We start from the raw sequence: 22,128 nt of genomic DNA, 5'->3' as shown, positions 1-22,128 counted from the left end.
TTTAAGTTTTACAGTTGTGGGAAAATAAGAGTGGGGGAAGAGTTAAGGTGGCGATGACAGCAAGGCTGCAAGGGGCTCCCTGCACAGCTGTGGGGCCCAGAATATCCAGCTGCAAGGTGTGGGGAAGGCTGTGGTCCTGACCCAGCCGTGTGGAGACCCCCGGCTTGGACTGTGAGGAGGACGACAAGCCCTCAGTGATGAGGCAGACCACCCCACTGCTGAATGGCTCCATCCCCAGGCAGGAGCCATTCAACAGCAGGGTGACTTCCCCTACAGCTGGAGGCTCCTCCTCCTCCTCCTCACAGCCCTAGCCGCCAGTCTCTGCCCTGCCCCACCAGGACCGCAGTCTTCCCCTCATCTTGTGCTTACAGGGATCCAGTTTCACCAGCCCCAAGGCTGTACATGGAGCCGTCTGTAAGCACAAGGTGCAGGGCAAGGAAAGGGGTGGGAGGCTTCACTCAGGCTGACTGTTACTGATGGATTTTTGTTGATTTCAGCACCAGCTGAAATCAAGGTTTACCAACAGCCATTGATTTATATTGAATCCTGCCAGACCTCCTTATTTTCCAGCTGCTAAATTTCCATTAAGACACAGATACAAATATATTGTTCTGAGCTGGATGGAACCTTGTTATGGGTTGAGTTAAAACCCTCCCATAAGGCAAAAACTGCATGGGAACCTGTCCAGGAGCTTTTGGCTGAGTATTGTTTTGGGTGTGGGGGGGAGTGTGGGAAGTCAGAACAGAAAAACTGGGAAAGACAGAGGGAAGGAGAGAGAGCGCGCTCACCTAAAAAGCAGCTGAGAGCCTAGTGGGTGACCCTGAGGAAAGGTTTTCTGGGCCAGAGGGGCAGACTAAAAAGAGCGCTCTTGGTGCTGAGCAAAAGAAGCTGTTTCCTGCTATTTGTTTCCTTCTGCATTCAGAGAGACCTCACTTTGTTCATTCTTTTTGTAATGTAACAAAACCGCAAAGAAAACACCAGACTCCACCAATTTCTACTTCCACCTGGAACATTCCCAAGCCTGCAAAACTTTGACTAGCCACTCAGGTCAAAAAGAGACAGCAATATTAACGTACTTGCAGAACGTCACTTACACATAACAGTAATTGCTGTTGTTGCCACAGGAACATTATTTGACCGTAAAGGGGAGGGTGTGGGTAGGACTGTCCACAACTGTATTAAAATGTCATCCACATGTGCTCTAGGGGGTGGCTTTCCATAGCACAAATGGCAGTTAGGCCGTTAACTCTCACTTGTGCAGAAACCTCTCCCCCATACCCAGGAGGCTGGGGGATTTGATGGTGTTTAATCTCAATGGCCAGACCCGCATACACGTGCAGAAGAATCTCTGCCTCTTCCTTCTCAGGAGCACTGAGCCCTGTGGTTGGTCCAGGTTATATTCACATAGCTACACTTATTCACATATTTACTTATTTACATATTCACATGTCCCACACAGAACTGGAAAAAGGAGTCCTCTCTGCCATCCATGTCCACACTAGCTGTCTAGGACTCTGAAATTTGGCTGAACGGTTAGCATCAGAGAATAAGAAACACACCACGAATTCTAGGCAAAGTAGACTCTGAAGCGTTCTATTGGAGATACCACCTAACAACCACCAAGCAAACGTGACCGCTGCAATCACAGGCTGCTGTGTCCTCTGGTAGCACAACATGAGCAGCAGCTACCTTTACGAACCTCAAAGACTCATGCAGTATCATGACAACATCTGAACGGGCATTTGCCAACGCATATCCAAATGAACGGCCACCACACCAGTGGGAAAGATCTCACTACCACCGCCTCCAAAAGGTCACCACCCTGAAGTTCTAGGTATCGGTTTGGGATATAAGTAAAAGCGAGTGTTAATGGTGCTTACGGTACAATTAAAGCATCCTCGAAAGTGAAACAGCTAAGTTTTAACTTGGACTGCACACCTGTGGCACATCATCTATGCCTGGATCTCTCCATATTGGTACGTGTCCAAGCAGCCGGCATAAAAATACCTGCAAGGAAGAGCAGGTGGCAAAAAGCCCAAAATAGAGGACACAAAATACATGGTGCTAAAGGTACCCACACAAATAACGCCTTGCACAAAGATCTAAACAATCTGAAGGGATTCCACTGAGACCAACCTCAGGAAAGAGTCTACAAACACAGAACATGAAAGGAGAAGGCCCTTTTCCTTGCCCTGTTACAGCAGTAACCTCAAGCTGGAGGCCAAAGACAACCCCAGTGGATCTCAAATTCATGGCCTTGAGGAGACAGCTGCTTGGATATCATGGGCTAAGATTATTCCTCTTTTTCCCCTCCCAGGATACTCACATATAGGACTGAACACAGTGGATCTTGGAGAGTTCTTTTCTTTAAGGAAAACATGGTTTTCTAAACAGACCATTGTTACCTTGGCAAACCTGCTATATAAGACCAGGTGTCTTTTTGAGGGCTATAGGTCTCAGCTGAAGAAAGAGCCCCATTTTCATTCCTCCCACCAACAGCTACCAGCATATCTGCAATGGCTGCAAGGTAGAAATCTACTCGTCGTTGTCTCATGGAGGCAACCTGCAAAATAAAATAAAATAAAATACCGACATCCTCAAACAATCAGTAAGTAAGTTTGAGAAGATTTGTTTCCTCCAATGAGTTTTAAAAAGGGCTGCTATTTGTGTTTGCCATACATATTAAGACAACAATAAAACTTTGCTCTTCTGAGGCACGATACATTAGCATTGAAGTTAAAGGTCACAGAGGGATAATGGAAAGCATCTAAAGCTGTAGCTACCCTTGGAGCTAAGGGTGCGATTCCCAGCTTGCGTAGACATACTCACGCTAGCTCTCTTCGAGCTTGCATGCTAAAAATAGTAGCATAGCTGTGGCAGCACGGGCAACGGCATGGCCTAGCTGCCTTGGGTGCAAACCCACCTGGACTGCATGGATGTGCACTTGGGGCAACTAGTTGCTGCCCGTGCTACTGCGGCTACACGACTATTTTTAGCTAGCTTGATAAAAGCTAGCACAAGTATGTCTACGCAAGCTGGAAATCACACCCCTAGCTCCAAGTGCAGATAAGCCAAAGAGACAAACCACTCTATACCTTAGTGACACACGGCTCATCTCGCAATAGCCTGTGCGCCCAGAGATCAGCTCAAACTGCGATCAGCTCAAACACTGAACCCCAGGGGGTTCTGAGTATACAAAGAATGGGAAGATCAGTCCAAAATGTAGTATCGGTTTAATATTGGGAGGGAGGGGGTTCTCTACTCAGACATGGAAGGGGAAAGACTCGATCCAATAGATGTTTTCCATCTTTAATTATTCTGATCCCTGTATGGCATTAAAATCTTGCATAGTGGTCCTTGCACAGCACTTTGGGCCAGATTTTCATAGGTGCTTTGGCACCTAAAGATGTGGATGGGTGCCAAATGAAATTTTCAAAAGGGTCTAAGCAGGTTAGGTGTGGAAAATCTGGCCCCCCCATCCCTACCAATTTTTGAAATGTCATAATCTTTCACTACCGGTGTAACTACAATATTCACAGCAGTTATCCAATTAGCTGTTTCTACTGAGAGGGGTGTTTGACGATTTCAAACATAAATATGGGGGTATATTTTAGTGCCCACCACGAGTGTTCTTCCACCAACAAAGATAAAAATAAACATTAAGAACTTTAAAAGAATGAGATGTAATACAGCTTGAGTCTCACCTTTATCCACTGGTTACAGCGGGGATCATACCTATATAGAAGATTTGAAGCTGCATCCCCTCCATTGTCTCTTGAAAAGCTGCCTCCAGCTATGAAGATGAAACCTCCCAGCACTGCAACACAGTGATGACTTCGCCTGGCTGGGAGTGGCGTTTCTGTTATCCATTGCCCCTTGTTGGTGTCCAGGAAGCAGGTATCATCACTTAACTCCAGGCACCGTTCCGAAACCTCCCCACCCACAAAGAGGAGCCTCTCTTCGTTTGTACGCAAAGCCGTCCGCTTGTTCTGGAGCACTGGCTGGGCTGTGACGTTGTTATGATAGTTCACCGCTTCTTCTATAAACCCCTCACAGTTTGCTTCCTTTGGGAGAAGAGAGCAGACAGCAGGCTTGACTCGATGGAGGAGGTCACTCTTCGGTATCAAGGGAAAATGAATGTTGTCCAGTACCTGGTAAGCCTCGTTTTCTCTTTCCGGGTATTGTGTCAGCCACTGCAAGGCAGCCTGCAGCAAGTCATGCTCACATTCCTGCTGCACGTTGCTGCTCCCCAGATACTGGCAGAGTTTTTGAATGGAAATGTTCTGCAGGAAGTTAGGCGTGAAAGAGAGCGTGCCAAAGTTCTGCAGGATAAAAGAGTCGATGTAGGAGTCCAGGCGTTTCAGGTTGTAAATAGAGGCCAGCTCTTGAAGGTACAGGTAGTTCTCCTCGCTGACCTCATTTTCGAGATACTCACAACAGAAGTCAACCACCTTCCAGATCTGCAGCAGGTGAGCTGTTTCCAGCACATAATCAATGTTGCCACCATCTAAGGACAGCTCACTTCCATATAGGAAATCCACCACAGCTTTGAGACCAATGTAAGAGGCTCCAAATAGTTCAACCTCTTTTTGATAGGCCTCTCGCATGCCAATGGTGAACATGGAATTGAAGTAGTCACTGCAAACAGCCAGAAGATTCCGGTGGGCAGGGACTCTTTGTTCATCCACCACCAGAATAATATCACAGAAAAGTCCTTGGTGTCTCTGCTCATTCAGACTCTGAAGGACTAGACTAGAGTGGTCAGCCCATCTGTACACCTGAAATAAAGAATTTCACTATATAAATCCATGTAGGCTCACACCTTGAATACTGCATGCAGTTCTGGCCATCCTATCTCAAAAAAGATGTATTAGAAATGGAAAAGGTCAGAGAAGGGCAACAAATGATTAGGGGTATAGAACAGCTTCCATCTGAGGAGAGATTAAAAAGACTAGGACTGTTCATCTTAGAAAAGAGATGAGTGTGGGGGGTGTAATAGAGGTCTATAAAATCATAAACGGTGTGGAGAAAGTGAAAAAGGAAGTCTTATTTACCCCTTCACATAAACGAATGATGGGTCACTCAATGAGATTAATAGGCAGCAGCTTTAAAACAAACATAAGTACTTCATACAATGCACGGTCAGCCTGTGGTGCTGATTACTAGGGGATGCTGTGAAGGCCAAAATTATCACTGGGTTAAAAAAAAAAAAAAATTAGAAAAGTTCATGGCGGATAGGTCCATCAATGGCTATTAGCCAAGATGGTCAGGGATACGACCCCATGCTCCAGGTGTCCCTAAACCTCAAACTGCCAGAAGCTGGGACTGCATGACAGAAGACAGATCACTTGATAATTGCACTGTTCTGTTCAGTCCATCTGAAGCACCGGTCATTGGCTATTGCCAGAAGACAGGATACTGGGCTATATGGACCATTTGTCTGATGCTATATGGCCATTCTTATGTCCTTAGAAATGATATCAGACAGCAGCTTCCTTCAGTAGATGAAGTGTTCATCCTCACAGAAGAGCAGATACTCTTTCACCAGGTATAGTATATAAGGAAAGAAAACATTTTTTTACTCTGGGTTCAATTTACATGCCAATTTGGCGTAGTCAGCCCTGGCAAAAAACGTGAACTTGAAGCACAAGCTTCTTCTTACTTTCAAGAAACTACATAACTTCACCTTTTCCTACGGTACATTTCTGCCATCATTTCCTCCTACTCGGCCAATGCTGTATCTAAACCTTCTTCTTGAATGAAACATTTATAGGGCCAGGTTCCCATTACTGGTACAACTATACCAGAAAAGTACTCTTATAGTATACCAACAGAACACTACTCATGTGGACAGCTTACTCCAGCCACCCCGAGTGAAATACGCTGAATTGCTGGTATAACTGTGTCTACACTAAGCACATTTACCAGCACAGTTCTGTTAGTCACAAATCGCATCTCATCATACCCTGACCAACAGATCTATGCTGGCAAAAGTCTGTAGTATAGACCCGGCCTAACTGACTCCCACTCTGCTCTTCCCACTTTCTTCCAAACATCTGCTTATGTCTGGAACCCCCCCCTCCTGATTCGTGCCCCAAAGTAACCTACGAGGTATATAATATATATTGGGAGTAGACAATGTTCATACAGCAATGCCTGCAGTTGGTCATTCAACCCATGTATAATAATTGTCATGCTGGGTTTGTGTCCGATTTCAGCAGTCACCTGCCAAGACTTACGTAAAGCTATTGCTATGGTAAATCTTGGCAGGATGGCTCATTTGTAAACTCCTTGAGGCACCGATTGTGTCTTCCTCTCCATACAGGTCCAACGCACACCATCTGCACTCAAATAATAATACTGTTCATCCATGTTTAGAGTCACCTAGCATGATGGTAACCCATTCCCAACTGACTGTTGCGATCATCCAGAAGCTAAGGTAGTTTTCATTTTTAATTGTTCCATATTATATATCAGAAGTCTAGAATGTGGTACATGGTCTGTCAAATGCTAGACCAATATAAACCATTATAGATGTAGAGACGGTTACATCAAGGTTGTGAAAGCTTCTATGGATGGGATTCTGCCCCGTGACCATGCCCCTACCTACACTGTAGCACTATATCGGAGATGGAACTGTGCTGCAACGGATTAGAGAAAATTCAAATAAGCATCCCTAAATTGGGGAAGTTTTACCAGTTATATTGATAAGTTTATAGCTATAAACTTGTCATGTGGACACACATTTTCTGGTGTAAGAGTGGCTTTTTTAGGTTTATCTTCAAACCTTTCTTAGGCAACATAAAAAAATACACTGTTCTATTGGAATAAGAGTGTTCACACAGGGAATGAGGGGATTATACCAATAGAACCCTGTCGGTTTAAATTTGCATCTTAAATTATTAAAATTGTCCCCCATGTAGACATGGTCTACGAATTTAAGTTCCTCGGGGCAGGAATTATGTGTTTGCACAGGACCCAGCATCATGGGGCCCTGATCTCAGTCAAGGTCTTCAGGCACTACTATAATACCAGTAATAAATAACAAAAATAGCACTGAAAGGGTCTCATTAATGATAGAAATGTTAAAATGCTGTCAGCAGACTTCAAGGTTAACCCCCAATGACAAATGGAATGTATTTAAAACTTTAAGAAGTTTTTATCTTTGTTAAAGATAATGAGATGTTAAGAGTAACAAGAAGGGTTTCTTCAGGTATGTTAGCAACAAGAAGACAATCAAGGAAAGTGTGGGCCCCTTACTGAATGAGGGAGGCAACCTAGTGACAGAGGATATGGAAAAAGCTAATGTACTCAATGCTTTTTTTGCCTCTGTCTTCACGAACAAGGTCAGCTCCCAGACTACTGCACTGGGCAGCATAGCATGGAGAGGAGGTGAACAGCCCTCTGTGGAGAAAGAAGTGGTTTGGGACTATTTAGAAAAGCTGGATGTGCACAAGTCCATGGGGCCGGATGCGTTGCATCCGAGAGTGCTAAAGGAGTTGGCGGATGTGATTGCAGAGCCATTGGCCATTATCTTTGAAAACTCATGGTGATCGGGGGAAGTCCCGGACGACTGGAAAAAGGCTAATGTAGTGCCCATCTTTAAAAAAAGGGGAGAAGGAGGATCCTGGGAACTACAGGCCAGTCAGCTTCACCTCAGTCGCTGGAAAAATCATGGAGCAGGTCCTCAAGGAATCAATCCTGAAGCACTTAGAGGAGAGGAAAGTGATCAGGAACAGTCAGCATGGATTCACCAAGAGCAAGTCATGCCTGACTAATCTAATTGCCTTCTATGACGAGATAACTGGTTCTGTGGATGAAGGGAAAGCAGTGGACGTGTTGTTCCTTGACTTTAGCAAAGCTTTTGACACTGTCTCCCACAGTATTCTTGCCAGCAAGTTAAAGAAGTATGGGCTGGATGAATGGACGATAAGGTGGATAGAAAGCTGGCTAGATTGTCAGGCTCAACGGGTAGTGATCAATGGCTCCATGTCTAGTTGGCAGCTGGTATCAAGCGGAGTGCCCCAAGGGTCGGTCCTGGGGCCGGTTTTGTTCAATATCTTCATAAATGATCTGGAGGATGGTGTGGATTGCACCCTCAGCAAATTTGCTGATGACACTAAACTGGGAGGAGAGGTAGATACACTGGAGGGTAGGGATAGGATATAGAGGGACCTAGACAAATTGGAGGATTGGGCCAAAAGAAATCTGATGAGGTTCAACAAGGACAAGTGCAGAATCCTGTACTTAGGGTGGAAGAATCCAATGCACCGCTACAGACTAGGGACCGAATGGCTCAGCAGCAGTTCTGCAGAAAAGGACCTAGAATCATAGAATCATAGAATATCAGGGTTGGAAGGGACCTCTGAAGGTCATCTAGTCCAACCCCCTGCTCGAAGCAGGACCAATTCCCAGTTAAATCATCCCAGCCAGGGCTTTGTCAAGCCTGACCTTAAAAACCTCTAAGGAAGGAGATTCTACCACCTCCCTAGGTAACGCATTCCAGTGTTTCACCACCCTCTTAGTGAAAAAGTTTTTCCTAATATCCAACCTAAACCTCCCCCACTGCAACTTGAGACCATTACTCCTCGTTCTGTCATCTGCTACCATTGAGAACAGTCTAGAGCCATCCTCTTTGGAACCCCCTTTCAGGTAGTTGAAAGCAGCTATCAAATCCCCCCTCATTCTTCTCTTCTGCAGGCTAAACAATGCCAGCTCCCTCAGCCTCTCCTCATAACTCATGTGTTCCAGTAACCTAGGGGTTACAGTGGACGAGAAACTGGATATGAGTCAACAGTGTGCCCTTGTTGTCAAGAAGGCCAATGGCATTTTGGGATGTATAAGTAGGGGCATTGCCAGCAGATTGAGGGACGTGATCGTTCCCCTCTATTCGACACTGGTGAGGCCTCATCTGGAGTACTGTGTCCAGTTTTGGGCCCCATACTACAAGAAGGATGTGGAAAAATTGGAAAGAGTCCAGCGGAGGGCAACAAAAATGGTTAGGGGTCTGGAACACATGACTTATGAGGAGAGGCTGAGGGAACTGGGGATGTTTAGTCTACGGAAGAGAAGAATGAGGGGGGATTTGATAGCTGCTTTCAACTACCTGAAAGGGGGTTCCAAAGAGGATGGATCTAGACTGTTCTCCGTGGTAGCAGATGACAGAACGAGGAGTAATGGTCTCAAGTTGCAGTGCGGGAGATTTAGGTTGGATATTAGGAAAAACTTTTTCACTAGGAGGGTGGTGAAACACTGGAATGCGTTACCTAGGGAGGTGGTGGAATCTCCTTCCTTCGAAGTTTTTAAGGTCAGGCTTGACAAAGCCCTGGCTGGGATGATTTAATTGGGGATAGGTCCTGCTTTGAGCAGGGGGTTGGACTAGATGACCTCCTGAGGTCCCTTCCAACCCTGATATTCTATGATTCTATGAAAGCATTTTTCAAAAGCAGACATAAGTAATGTCAAATAAATAAGAGAGCATGCAATGACACGAGTGTGCTATATGGAGTCTCCAAAAGGTAAACCAGTAATTTTGGGCTGGTTCTGCAAGACAAACTTTCATTAGACAACGACCAGATAATAGCAGACAGCTTGTAACACCCTATTCTGAAGTCCTCAGACGTATAGATATTGGATTAAACTAAAAATAATATATGCTCTCTTCCCTTTGTAACGGGAGTATCATCTCTCTCTCTCTAATGTTCTTTAATACCATCGTCTTGCATAAGGAGATTACAGCAGAATTTACAAATTACCAAAGGCTCCTATTTATTGAACATGCTGCAGAGTCATCCGGTAATCCGGAATGCCACTTATGACAATTTGTATTCCCTGACTTCTTGTCTCAGTGGAGAAGTTCTGCCACTTTGAACACTGAGCATAAACTGAGCACACACACGGGACTATGCAGTAATGACGCAGAGTATGTTAATACACTTCACCCGCTTACCAAGGCAGCTAGTCACTCTTAGACCACTGAGAAAAATGGATAGCTGCAAAAGTCAAGACCAAGATGACTTTGACATTAAAAATTAACAGTTTACCCATGCTATTTATATTCTGTATAAGAGGTTTAATATTAACTAGTAATTCTAAAGTTAACAAACAATAATAGCAACGGCATACGCAAAAAGACAAAACAATGCTGTTGAGATTATAGATTTGTAAAGCAATTATTATGCTACAGTTTTTAAATGCTACATGCGATCTGTGCAGTGGTAAAGGGACAAGATTGAAAGTCATGTATTTTAAAAATATTTATCTGTTTCTCAACACTTGTAGTTATTATAGTTGAGAAAAGTTTAAAGATCCATTTTACTCTGGACTATTATTAATGCTTTACTCTTTGGTTTTCATTCAACTTTGACAACAAAGATATTGAAACTGACGAATTTAGCTTTTCTGGCTCCCTTGTACTAGTATAAGGGCATAGTGTTCAGATTGCAAAAACCGCAGAGCAATATTGAAATACAACCCTCCCCCATTTTCACGAAGATTAAATAAAATTAATGGAATCATTGACAACATTATGGATTTACAACATTTAGTCTCCATTTCTGCATCAGAATCTACTAGTATGGACTACCGTGGGATCCCAACTGAAGTCAGTGCAGCCGCGCATAGGTGCAGAAACAGATCCCAACAGTACCCTTAGCCCTTACACAGAAAGTGAACGTTATGCAGGCGAGCAGTCCCACTGAGTTCACAGAGAGTGCTCACACATGTAAGCATTTGCAGGATCAGGGTTCGAGTTCATACAAAACCTAAGCCTGCGCGTAAAATTTAACTTGTCTCTTTAACAAGTCTTAACAAATTTCAATCCAGCAACAAAATTAAATACACCCTCTTTGAATTACTGGAGAAAGACCTCTAGATACAGAGAAGGATTACGTGTTGCCAGTATGTGCCAGTTTTAAAAATCATGAGTCACTCTGAGCAGATGGCCTATTTGCTGCAGGTATTTTTAAATTGGAGACAATGGAACAAACTTGCATTTTAAAATCAGCTTGTTACATGCTACAGTATATACCTAGGAACTAAATATCCAGTTGTTTCATCACCGTTATCTCATCCCCCCCCCCGCCTTTCAAAGTAATCATAATTTTAATTACAAGTTTTAGCCAGCAATGTAGAATTCACTAACCTTGGAGGATTCGCTTATCTTGTGCGGCCGAGAAATTCTCGTTTGTCTGGTTGCCTCCATTATAGGCTGATTTGTGATACTTCTAGAACAGAAAACAGAAAATAAGTTCTCAGCATATGAGCCTAACATCAGCCCCTCAGTGATGGGGTCACATAGTGATAAAAACAGTCACATAGTGATAAAAATAGACAATAGGAACACTTACATATACCTGTATATATTGATCTATACGTTAAAAAGAGTTCAGTGTTGAAAATAGATTCGCTAACCCCCTCTATTGGTCTTATTTTGTCGTTTAGCCAACAATTTGTTTTGCCAAGTTTTATTGATAACTTCAGTGTACATTAATGTATTATCAGAGCTCACCACGACACTTTTAGTTATGTGCCAGTATTATCGATGTCATCGCACCTCTGAAAAGATTGCTTATTGGTTGACTGCTAGTCCCTACCACACCATGAGAAGTCTGAACAGTAATAGGATACAGAGCTTTCCTCTAGGTTGCTGGTTCCAATCCAGCCCAGGGCAGTAGCCCAAGATAGCTGAAGGGAGTCTGGTGGGTTTCAGTCTAGTTTTTATTAGGACTGTGACTATATCACCCAAATCACCACCACAACTAGTTCCCTTATTAGCAGAGAGACGGAGGGCTGCACAAGCCAGAGAAACTGATCTACCAGATTACACCTACAGATGGTCCTTGAGGCACATTGGCAGCGTAGTGTGAAGGAATAAATAGATTACTTCATTTTCTAGTGCTATTAATACAGCATCTTTCACTAGCACTAAAGTCACTTTAAGAGTAAAGAAAAAAATAACCAAAAAACACTGTCTTGGGGTTCTCGTCCCCCGCCCCAGAAGGGGCAGACTGAGTTTGAGCTGACACACTTCGTGTCCATTGATTTATTTTAGGAGCTTGTATGACACAAAAGAGCGTCTCCGACACTTCTAAAGCTACATCGCAGGTTGGAGTCAAAAATCCGAGAGAGAATCCCTCTGAACTATTTAGCTATTACAGGCAGATTCGGCCACAGGGATGGGGTGGGGGCATGGGCTCAAATAGCAATGTGCAGCTACGTCAAACAGTATTTTTGAGCCCAGCAACAGATCAACACACACATCCCATTAAAGACATTTTGTCTCACCACTGACTGGTAGAAATTCACCTGTAGCTGCACAGGTCTGCCTGTCTGAGAACAGGTTAAGTCCTGGAAAGCAATGGAGAGAGGTCACTCACCTCCACTGAGACCTACACCTGCTACCCTGAGCAGAGCTGTCATTTGAAAGAGAGTTGTGGGTCTGGTCCTCTCTATAATAATGAGGCTGAGGAACCACCACATCATTTGGCTCAGGATTTCTTCTACAACAGATATTCACACAGACTCAGATACATGGACAGAGGGACAGTGTCTGAGGGAATCAGCTCTGGTGAAAGGTAAGAGATTCCTCTTCAGTTTTAATTCAAAGATATTGCCTCACCCACCTTGGCTCAGTTTTTCCACACGCATTTCTAATCTGTAGAGCCTGTAAAGAGATCAGGTTCTGCAGGGGTTGGGGGTACGTACGCACACATACACGCCCCCCTCCCCAAGTTAGCTATAGCCAAGCGAGAATCTGGCATGATGCACTGAAGCCCTGAAAGCACAGATAAAAGGGGGGGAGCAGCAGTCTGGATCACTCGAATTGTTCATTGCATTTTATTGCAATGCCTCAGATCACTATTTGGGGGGAGGGGGCCAGGAAGGAAAAGGAACAGAGTTGCCCTGACTAAAGCGGGGGGAGGTTAACTAATGACTCTCAGGCTTTGCTGTGCTCCACTTGGCTCAGTGCTGCAGCATGAGGCATGTTCCTGTTGTTCAGTGCAATTGGGACGCCTGAAAGGCTGGGACCCAATACCATCTAGGTACTAAGAAAAGGAGAGTTTACCACTGTGCAGCGTCCCTACAGTCTCCAGGCCGGAGTGCCAGCTGCCCCAATGGGACTCAGCGCCGCAGGCTGGTGCTGAGGCTGTTCTGGCCGCTGCTGGTGTCTCTCCCTCCTCTCCCTCTGCAGCCATGTCTCATCCAGGAAATGCTGGCTGGATTGAAAGGGGAAGGAGCCAATAGGGAGAGAGGAGCTGTGCTGTTTGGAGGGGAGGAGAAGGGGATAATAAATGGGGTGGGATTAGGAAAGGCTGCTTGACATCAGGCCAAATCACTGCAAACAAACAACAAGCAGCCCCCAAGACAGGCAGCTGCTGCTCTGGCAGCCTGACGCTCAGTGCGTGGGAATTAATATTCCGCTCAGGCAGGACTCTGATTCCTCTCTGCCTTGCTCAGGGAAAAGGTGCAACCTTGGTTTGCAGAAGGCAGGAGGAGAGGGGAAGGGACAGGTCACTGCGGCCTCCTGCTCCCAGTCTTAGCTGGCACACTTCCCCCTGCTCTCAGGGCAACTCCTGGTCACGCTCTTAGGGCCCCGGCCTCTCATTACCTGACCCCCAAAGTCAGTGGAGTTACTCCCCTACAGAAAGTTACCGGCCTGCATTCATTTTTGCATGACCAGGGCTTTATATTGTTCAGTTATCTCCTGCAGGAGGAGATGAGTTAATGACTTTTAAGCTCTTCTAACCTGACCTGCCTCTCTTCTCACCTGCTGCAGGTTGGCCAACGCTCAGGCTCTGGGCTAAGGGCCAGGACTGCTGAAGGGTTGAACCTGGCTGCTGGACTCCCATTTCCAAAAAGATCTCAGCACCCCCTTTCTGGCCAGGCCCCAGCAAGGGATGGGAGTGGAGGGAGGCAGCTCTAAGATGCTGAATATCTCTTGACTTTCCTGGGAGTGGAGGGTTCTCAAATCTTGCAGGATTGGGCCCTGAAGGAGACGTAGACTCCCACCCAGGGCATTTTGAAAGTAGATCCTGGCAGGAGGCAAGCTCGAATAAGCCTTTGTGCTCAGCAGACAGCCGGACGCTTCCTTTAAAATGACTAACTATTATTTTATTATCCTAGAGCACTGGTTCTCAACCAGAGGCCCAGGGGCCCCTGGGGGGACCATGAGCAGGTTTCGCAGGGGCGGGGGGACGCCAAGCAGGGCCAGCATTAAACTCGCTGGGGCCCAGGGCAGAAAGGCAAAGCCCCACTGCATGGGGCTGAAGCCCAGGGCCCTGAGCCCCACCACCTGGGGTTGACGCCGAAGTCTGCGAAATGTAGCTTTGTGGGAGCCCCTGTAGCATGGGGCCCCAGGCAATTGCCCTGCTGGCTACCCTAATGCCAGCCCTGGCTTAATATGCAGAAAACCAATTATTGTGGCACAGGTGGGCTGTGGAGTTTTTATAGCTTGTGTGTGGGGGGGGAGGGTTGGGGGGGGCTCAGAAAGAAAAAGGTTGAAACCCCCTGTCCTAGAGGGTGCCCATTTTTTGAGTAACTCTCCATACCAAATCCCTACCACTTAAAAAGTTATTCCTTGGTAACGGGTTGTATGGCAAATATCTAAACACAGGCAAAACTAATACATCCTGTTAAGTTTTCCTAGCACTTCTTACATGTGATATTTGCAACTATTGTTATAATTCCATGTTTGTTTTGGGGGTTAGCAGCAGTAGGTGTGTAATGCAAATAAGGTAACTGTTGCAAATATTTGAATCAGGACAATCACTATAAGAGACTATACTATTACTTAGGTGATGTGATTACTTAGGTTCAATTTAACATTGTGATTTTAAAAATCTCTGTAAAGGGGTGTGCGCGTACTTAACACGTAGCCAAGCCATCAAAAAGTGTTCATAACAACCCCAGTAACCAGATGGTCTTTTTATTTATCTGGATATGAAACTATATGTCCTCAGGAAAATACAACGAGGACAAAATGCAACAGCACACCTCTTCAGCAACATGGGTTGCCGTCAGCACGCACACCCGTGGTGGCCACAATATCCACCACCCCTGCGTGCACGCACTGACGTATACACACAAGATTTGCAGCCTGACCAGCAGCAATTCCTGGACAGATTTGTGTTTGTATGCACCTGAGGGTGCACAGAGCAGCCATACCACATGCCTTCATTCTCCTAGCCCCTGGCTGCACTGTGCAGAGCAAGCAGGGGTCCTGGTGGAGCCTGGGAGGGAGCAGAGAGAATGCAGCAGACCCACTGCTTCCCCCACCCCACACTATGGGTTCCACCCCTCTTGGGGGTGGGGGATTTTTCCCCTCTGTCCGTGGCCCAGTGTGTGCACCATCATAGCAGGGTCACTTCCTGAAGGGAGGTGCTGCTCTCCCAACAACTCATGCTGAGCTAGAAACAAAAGATGGCCCAGCAGAGTGGTATGGTAGAAATAGCTAGAAAAGAAAGGGCAGTAAAGGAGCAAAGGTGTGATGGATGAGTGGTGAAGGAGCAGGGGCAAGCTGCTAATGATCCATTTTAACTTATAGGTTTCAGAGTAGCAGCCGTGTTAGTCTGTATTCGCAAAAAGAAAAGGAGGACTTGTGGCACCTTAGAGACTAACCAATTTATTTGAGCATGAGCTTTCGTGAGCTACAGCTCACTGCATCCGACGAAAGCTCATGCTCAAATAAATTGGTTAGTCTCTAAGGTGCCACTAGTACTCCTTTTCTTTTTGTTTTAACTTACAGTCTCCCGTGGCCAAAAAGCCTCTGGGAGCCTCAATAGAAATCCCATTAATCATGCAGTATTCCGTCCTCCCACCTCTCCCTCTGGTCCAATGACTGTTCTACTGTGGATAAATCCTTACACCGTCATTGAGTCAGGGAGTGAGTGTGAGTGAGAAGGACTCTGTAGTCCAGTGGTTAGGGCATCCTGGTGGGAGACCCTGGGCCCAGTCCTCCATCTCCAATTACTCTTTCATTATTTATCCCCCATGGAACAGCTTCAGCAGGAGAGAATGAGGGAGCCCCACATCAGACTATCCCATTGCTCAATGGTTAGAGCATCCTCCTGAGAGGTCCTGTCTCCTCTACTGGAGAGAGGGCAATTGAACGTGGATCTCCCATGCAAGCGCTCTAACCACTGGGAAAAACTTATAAGGTGGGCAGTGTTGGCGACACTTGAATGGGACCTGATTCAGTCATCAGCCTTTCAGCACACCTAATGGATTGGGCCCTGCATGCAATGCCTGTCTTCCCCTGGTTTGTGAATTGCTTTCCTGCTTAGGCGGAAGTCAGGCATCTGGATGCTTAGTGTGCAGCAACAGTGGCAGAAACTTAAGAGCCTACTGGTTTTGGTGGATGGTAGTGCAGCCACAAGCGGAGAATATCATCGCTGAAGAACAGGCTGGCTTTCGTGCTGGAAGAAGTACCACAGAGCAGATTTTCAACCTTCGCGTTCTATGTGAGAAGTTCTGGCAACACCAGCAGGACATCAACCACGTCTTTGTTGACTTCAAGAAGGCGTTTGACAGAGTATGGCACGAAGCTCTCTGGGAACCAAGAAGAAGTACAATGTTGGTGATAAGCTTATTCTTACCATTTAACAACTGTGTGCCAAGGCCAGCAGTGCCGTTCTCATCAATGGCACAATAGGAGAGTGGTTTCGCACCACTGTTGGAGTCCGGCAAGGCTGCCTTCTTTCGCCCACACTGTTCAACATCTACTTGGAGCGCATAATGACTGATACCCTAGAAGATCACATATGCACAGTCAGCACTGGGGGGAGAACAATCTCAAATCTTCGGTTCGCTCATGACGTTGACGGCCTGGCAGGCAGCGAAGATGAACTTGCCAACCGTGTGAAACAACTGGATGAAACCTCCTCAAAATACGGCATGGAAATCAGTGCAGAGAAAACCAAGCTGATGACAAACAAACGTGATGGGATCAGCTCAGATATCACTGTGAGTGGACAAGAGCTGGAGACAGTGAAACTGTTCAAGTATTTGGGAACAGTCATCACTGATGAAGGATCAAAGGCAGAAATTCTGGTGAGAACTGTGCAAACAACAGTGGCAAAGCTAAAGCCAAATTGGAGGAATAAGAACATCTCCCTGGAATCCAAACCGAAACTGCTGCACGCACTGGTCATCTCCATTTTTCTGTATGTGTGTGAGACATGGACCCTTATGGCAGAACTTGAAAGGAAAATAAAGGTAGCAGAGATGAGATACTTCTGTAAAATCCTGGGCATCTCCTACTTTGACCACGTCACTAATGAAGAGATCCGCATCACCCAACATGCTAGGTCATATGAAGACCTCCTGAGAACCGTGAAGAAGCGCAAACTGAAGTGGTAGGGCCATGTAACAAGATCATCTGGCCTATCCGAGAGCATCCTCCAAGGGACAGTACAGGGGAAAAGAAGAAGAGGTAGACAGAAGAAGAGATGGACTGACAACATAAAAGAGTGGACAGGAATGGACTTCGCGGAGACTCAAGTACTAACACACAGTTGTCAAGGGTGGAGACAATTGGTTGATTGCTCATCAATGATGGTGCCCCAACGACCAATGCGATTATGGGAGTGATGATGATGGATGAGTGCAGCCAAAATTGGGACTTAGGTGGGTCTGTGTGGATCTGGGTCTGTGTCTTGGCCACACAACATGGTCTGGAGCTATATTATCTTTCCAGTAGCATCTCTGCATCCTTTCCAAATCCATCAAGTTCTCCACTCACATCGCTGGAGCTGCAGCCAGCCTGCCGGGAAAGAGGCAAATGCTGCTGCATATGCAGCTGGCTAGAACTCCCCCTCACCCACCACCATCACCACCCCATGGGAGGAGAAGATCCATGCACAGAGGGGGAGGTGATTGGCCCCAGAATTACCATTAAAAAAGACAATGCCCCAAAATCTCCTTTCAGTTACACAGGTGCAAATTTGGTGCCAACTACCAAAGCAGATAAAGTGGTTACTTTCCTGCCCCCCATTCCAAATTCCCAGGGGTACATCTGAGAGCAGTGTTTCATCCTACATGCCTGTAAAAAAAGGCAGAGAGGGGAAGGAAGGAAAGCGTGTCAGTTAAAAGGCAGGATGCGGTCACATGGTGAGGGCATGAATTTCCAGGACTGACATAATGTTCAGGGATTACTGGCAGTCTAAATATGAACACTGAGGTTCCTGATTCATTGTTCTATCTATGTTAATGTCCCACTTCCCTCGGGGCTTCAAACATTCCAACTACAGAAGAGCAGGGAAGTGTACAATTAAATTGTGGATGGTTGAGACTTGATCAAGCTTGGACTTTTTTCTTTCCAATTATAGTGATATCTGACATCACCTACCTCTCATCTGTGTGACCTCAGTAGCTCAGGAACTAGAAAATGATGAGAATGGTGGACTAGAAAAGTGTTTTGTATATGAGCAATTATCTGTTAAGTAAAATGGACCTCACTCAGGCTTTCAAACAGGTCCGTAAGGAATGGATGGAAAGTTAGCCCTATTGAAGTGTGTGACCACACTGCCACCTAGTGGCTGGAGCCTACCAGAATGTAGGACCTGATCCTCCCAGATGCTGGGTGCCCTCAACTCCCATTGACTTTAATGCAGATTTATCTCTACTCCCACTGACTTTAACTTTACCTAAATCATTGAGATTCACTGCTGGGATTAGCCTGATTCACTGTGATTTGCTCAATCATCTGCTTACAGGGATCTTCTTGCAGGATCAGGGCTCCCAACTGTACAGTGGTAAGCCACATGCTTTATAATTAACACATCAATTGGTGATCTCACCCCCCTTTCCTTTCTCAGCAAATATTTAATAAATGAATGCTGTGGTGGGGCCTTCTACTATGTGATGGGGTGTACTGGTCCCACACCAGAGCAGAAGGGGTTAAGGCAGTGCTCTTAGCAGCAGAAGCCACGGCCCCTCGACCCTGCTGGGCATGCCTCAGCTGTTGGTGCAGTATAAATGGGAGCAGCTCAGTGGGTGTGGACTGCTGAGGAAGAAGGACGTGCCTTGCTGGCTTCAGCTGAGAAGCAGCCAGGCACCTGGACTGAAGGAGCAGGAGACGTCAAGGCCCAGACAGGCACCTTGGCATCGGCAGATGCCCTAGAGCAGTGCTTCTCAAGCTATCTGATGTGGGGGACGGGCAGTTTTTTTTCCAATGTGCGCGCAGACCGGCGGCTGATGGCTCATCCGCGGACCACCACTTTGAGTAGCACTGCCCTAGAGAAACTGACATTGCCACCCGAGGCACCCTGACCCCGAAGGCACTCTGACTTCAGCGACAGGAGACATGTCAGGAAGCAGCCCACGGAGGGACTAGCCAGTGTCCCTGCAGCAGTTAGTGTGTTGCGGGTGACCCACCAAATCCCCCATGGACTCTGGTGATTGGGGTTCTGTTGACTCTGGCCATTGGACTATGCAGCCCTGTGGCTGAGTGCAACCATATTGACTTAACCCTGGGGCAACCACACCCTTACCCCTCCCCTAGGGTGACGGGGGGGGGGGGGACAGGACATGGAACAAACTACTAAAACTTCATCACTTTTACAAAATATACAATAGTGTATTCTACTACTAGTAATTAATGTATATGTAGTGTTGTTGTAGCCAGGTTGGTCCCTTGAAACATGTTTTAACTATTTATGCTAAACAATCACTTCTACTTTGTAGCTGTGCTACTGAGTAAATTTCCCAGACCTGAGGAAGAGCTCTGTGTAAGCTCCAAAGCTCATCTGTTTTGCCAACAGAAGTTGGTCCAATAAAAGAGATTCCCCCACCCACCTTGTCTCACTAATCTAAAACAATGTATAGTTGTCAAGGGAAATGAACAAAGTATGGTGTATACAATCTGATGGAGTAGGCTCTTTTTATTGTGGTTGTTCATTTATTTGAAAAATTCAGTCATTCACAAGGAGTCTCCAAATCTTCAAGAATCAGTGAGCTGTAGCTCACGAAAGCTTAGGCTCAAATAAATGTGTTAGTCTCTAAGGTGTCACAAATCCTCCTGTTCTTTTTTTGCGATTCTACTGTCACTGTCTAGTTTTCAAAACTCTGGTTTTCTTCACTATTAATTACAACCTCTGATTAGCGGGGACACTTTTTCAGGGAGTTTCAGGAGCAGGTATACATCTCCACTGTTGTGAGTGCAGAAAGGCAGGTTCAAATTTTACAGCTGCAAATTCACCTCTTATTCTCTCGCTCTGTGAATCTAGGTCCCAAGTGCCAACATATGCACTGTTCTGGGCTAACACTAGTCTGTCTCTGTAATTTTCAGACCAAGAGGGGGAGCTAGCTGCCTCTGAAACACAGGGGAAAACCTGCCCACAACGCCGAAAGAGCTGGCGCGGCCCCAGTCACAAATTGAGAGCTGGGGTAATCCCGACGGACGGAAATGCGAAATCACCCACACCCAGAGTTCAAGATCTTTAATCTTCCTGCCGTGGTCAAAAGCTTTTGGCGGGCTTCCTTTCTTTCCTGCCAATTTTGTGTGCAGCGCATTATTTTCGCCTTACCATACTTAAAAACAAAAAACCAAAAAACAAAACAAACTTGCATCAGCAGAATCGCCTATTTATTGCATTTATGGCACATTCTCCGGGGGTTTGCTCATGCTCTGGCTCTGGCCCCCCCTTCCCTGTCGTCACCCTCCAGGATCCAGTCCCTGTCTTCCACAGCTCCTACCTGCACCAGCTTGCTCCTTGTCAGGTGTCCTCCCGCTGGGCTACCTCTCGATCTTCTGGAAGCTCTCCTTGACCCCGGGGAGTAACAAGGGGCCGTGTCATCTTGCACAAGGTTTGTCCCTGTTTCCTGACCCCGTGTGTGAGCGACTGTGTAATGCATCACTTTCTGTTCGAGCCCGGGGGGCGGTGAGCCTAACGCATCCCGCCGAAGAGTCTCTCTAGGAGAATCCTCTTCATCGCCCCCAGGCAACACTGACGCCCTGACAGATCTCTGGCAAGATGATTATTATATTTGGGGGGGTCAGTTTCATGGGCTTCCCGCACCCTCTCGCTAAAGCTATTACATCATCGCATTGCAATCCCAGTAATGCTTTGCAGAGGGGAAGGGGGGAAGGGGGGGGGGGGTTGAAAAAAAAAAAGCCGTGGGAGGGAGGGGGTGGTAAGGAAACACCACTGTGCGGCAAAGCGGAGGGGTGTTCCTGCCCTGCTTTCCGTTTGGATGGGCAGAAATGAGTGAGCAGAGGAGGCAAGCTCCCCCTGCCAGCCCCTGAGTTGGGACCAGCAGCCCCAGTGAGGCAGAGCTCTCCGCTCCCGTAGCGAGGCAGGGAAGGGGTTAAGAGCCGCCGGGCCCGAGCATTCAGTCGGGCTCCGAGCAATACCGTGGGACTTCTCAGCGCAAAGCTCCCGCATCATTTCCTTGCGCAGGCTGCAGCTCGTCTGTTGGATCTTTACCAAAGCCTGCACGGGTCCCAGCCCTGGCCTTACAAAGGCTTCCTCTCCGCTGAGTCGTGTGGTGCTTGGAGGGAGAGGGGGGCGCGGGCACGTTCATTCATCTGAAATTCCCTCCTGACTCCAGTTCTCAAGCAAATGGCCACTAAAATCGACAAGGAGGCGTGCAGAGAAGCCTACAACCTCGTGAGGGACGATGGCACGAATATTAACTGGTAAGTTTCCGCGCCCGGTGTTCTTCGTACCCTTCTGGCACCCGCTTCCTCTGAGCCCAGCCTGTAATGAGAGGCAGCCCCGCCGCACTGCCCCGGCCAGCTGACGGATGCGGATTTGTACAGTAAGTGATCATAGAATCATAGAATATCAGGGTTGGAAGGGACCTCAGGAGGTCATCTAGTCCAACCCCCTGCTCAAAGCAGGATCAATCCCCAATTTTTGTCCCAAATGGCCCCCTCCAGGATTGAACTCACAACCCTGGGTTTAGCAAGACAGTGCTCAAACCACTGAGTATCCCTGTGTTTTCAATGTGCTCCCAAGTGAATTTTAAATACTGGGCAGAATTTGCTTGTCGTCTTATTAACAATGACCAGCTACATACAATACACAACTGGGATTGTATTTGTAGTCTGACCCTGCTGGAATCCCTCTAATTTACTCCAGTCTCCATTTGACTATTATTAAATGTCTTAACGCTCTTAAAGAGTCT

General features: G+C 46.5%; 2 protein-coding genes across 5 annotated transcripts in view; one reads left to right on the top strand and one right to left on the bottom strand.

Moving 5' to 3' along the window:
- Positions 1-22,128, bottom strand: part of KLHL36 (kelch like family member 36) — a 33,985-nt gene that overhangs the window by 9,390 nt on the left and 2,467 nt on the right. Inside the window, exons 1-5 of one of the 4 annotated variants that reach the window (XM_073308082.1) lie at positions 20,695-21,052; positions 13,067-13,261; positions 11,144-11,225; positions 3,705-4,778; positions 2,406-2,563 (exon numbers count right to left, since the gene is read on the bottom strand). In XM_073308082.1, coding sequence (XP_073164183.1) covers positions 2,406-2,563; positions 3,705-4,778; positions 11,144-11,203 — 1,292 coding nt within the window. In that variant the 5' untranslated portion in view covers positions 11,204-11,225; positions 13,067-13,261; positions 20,695-21,052. Of the gene's footprint in view, positions 1-2,405; positions 2,564-3,704; positions 4,779-11,143; positions 11,226-13,066; positions 13,262-20,694; positions 21,053-22,128 lie in introns of those variants that run through there. The other 3 variants (XM_073308083.1, XM_073308084.1, XM_073308085.1) reach the window with 3 other exon arrangements.
- The window catches only part of COTL1 (coactosin like F-actin binding protein 1), a 33,174-nt gene continuing 32,272 nt past the window's right edge, over positions 21,227-22,128 (top strand). Inside the window, exon 1 of the mRNA XM_073308087.2 lies at positions 21,227-21,637. Within this exon, the coding sequence (XP_073164188.1) occupies positions 21,561-21,637 (77 nt within the window). The 5' untranslated portion in view covers positions 21,227-21,560. The remainder of the gene's footprint in view (positions 21,638-22,128) is intronic.

This window comes from Lepidochelys kempii, chromosome 12 (assembly GCF_965140285.1).
Source record: "Lepidochelys kempii isolate rLepKem1 chromosome 12, rLepKem1.hap1, whole genome shotgun sequence".
In the NCBI taxonomy this organism is placed as follows: domain Eukaryota; kingdom Metazoa; phylum Chordata; order Testudines; family Cheloniidae; genus Lepidochelys; species Lepidochelys kempii.
This window is presented reverse-complemented; position numbering and strand designations above follow the sequence as displayed.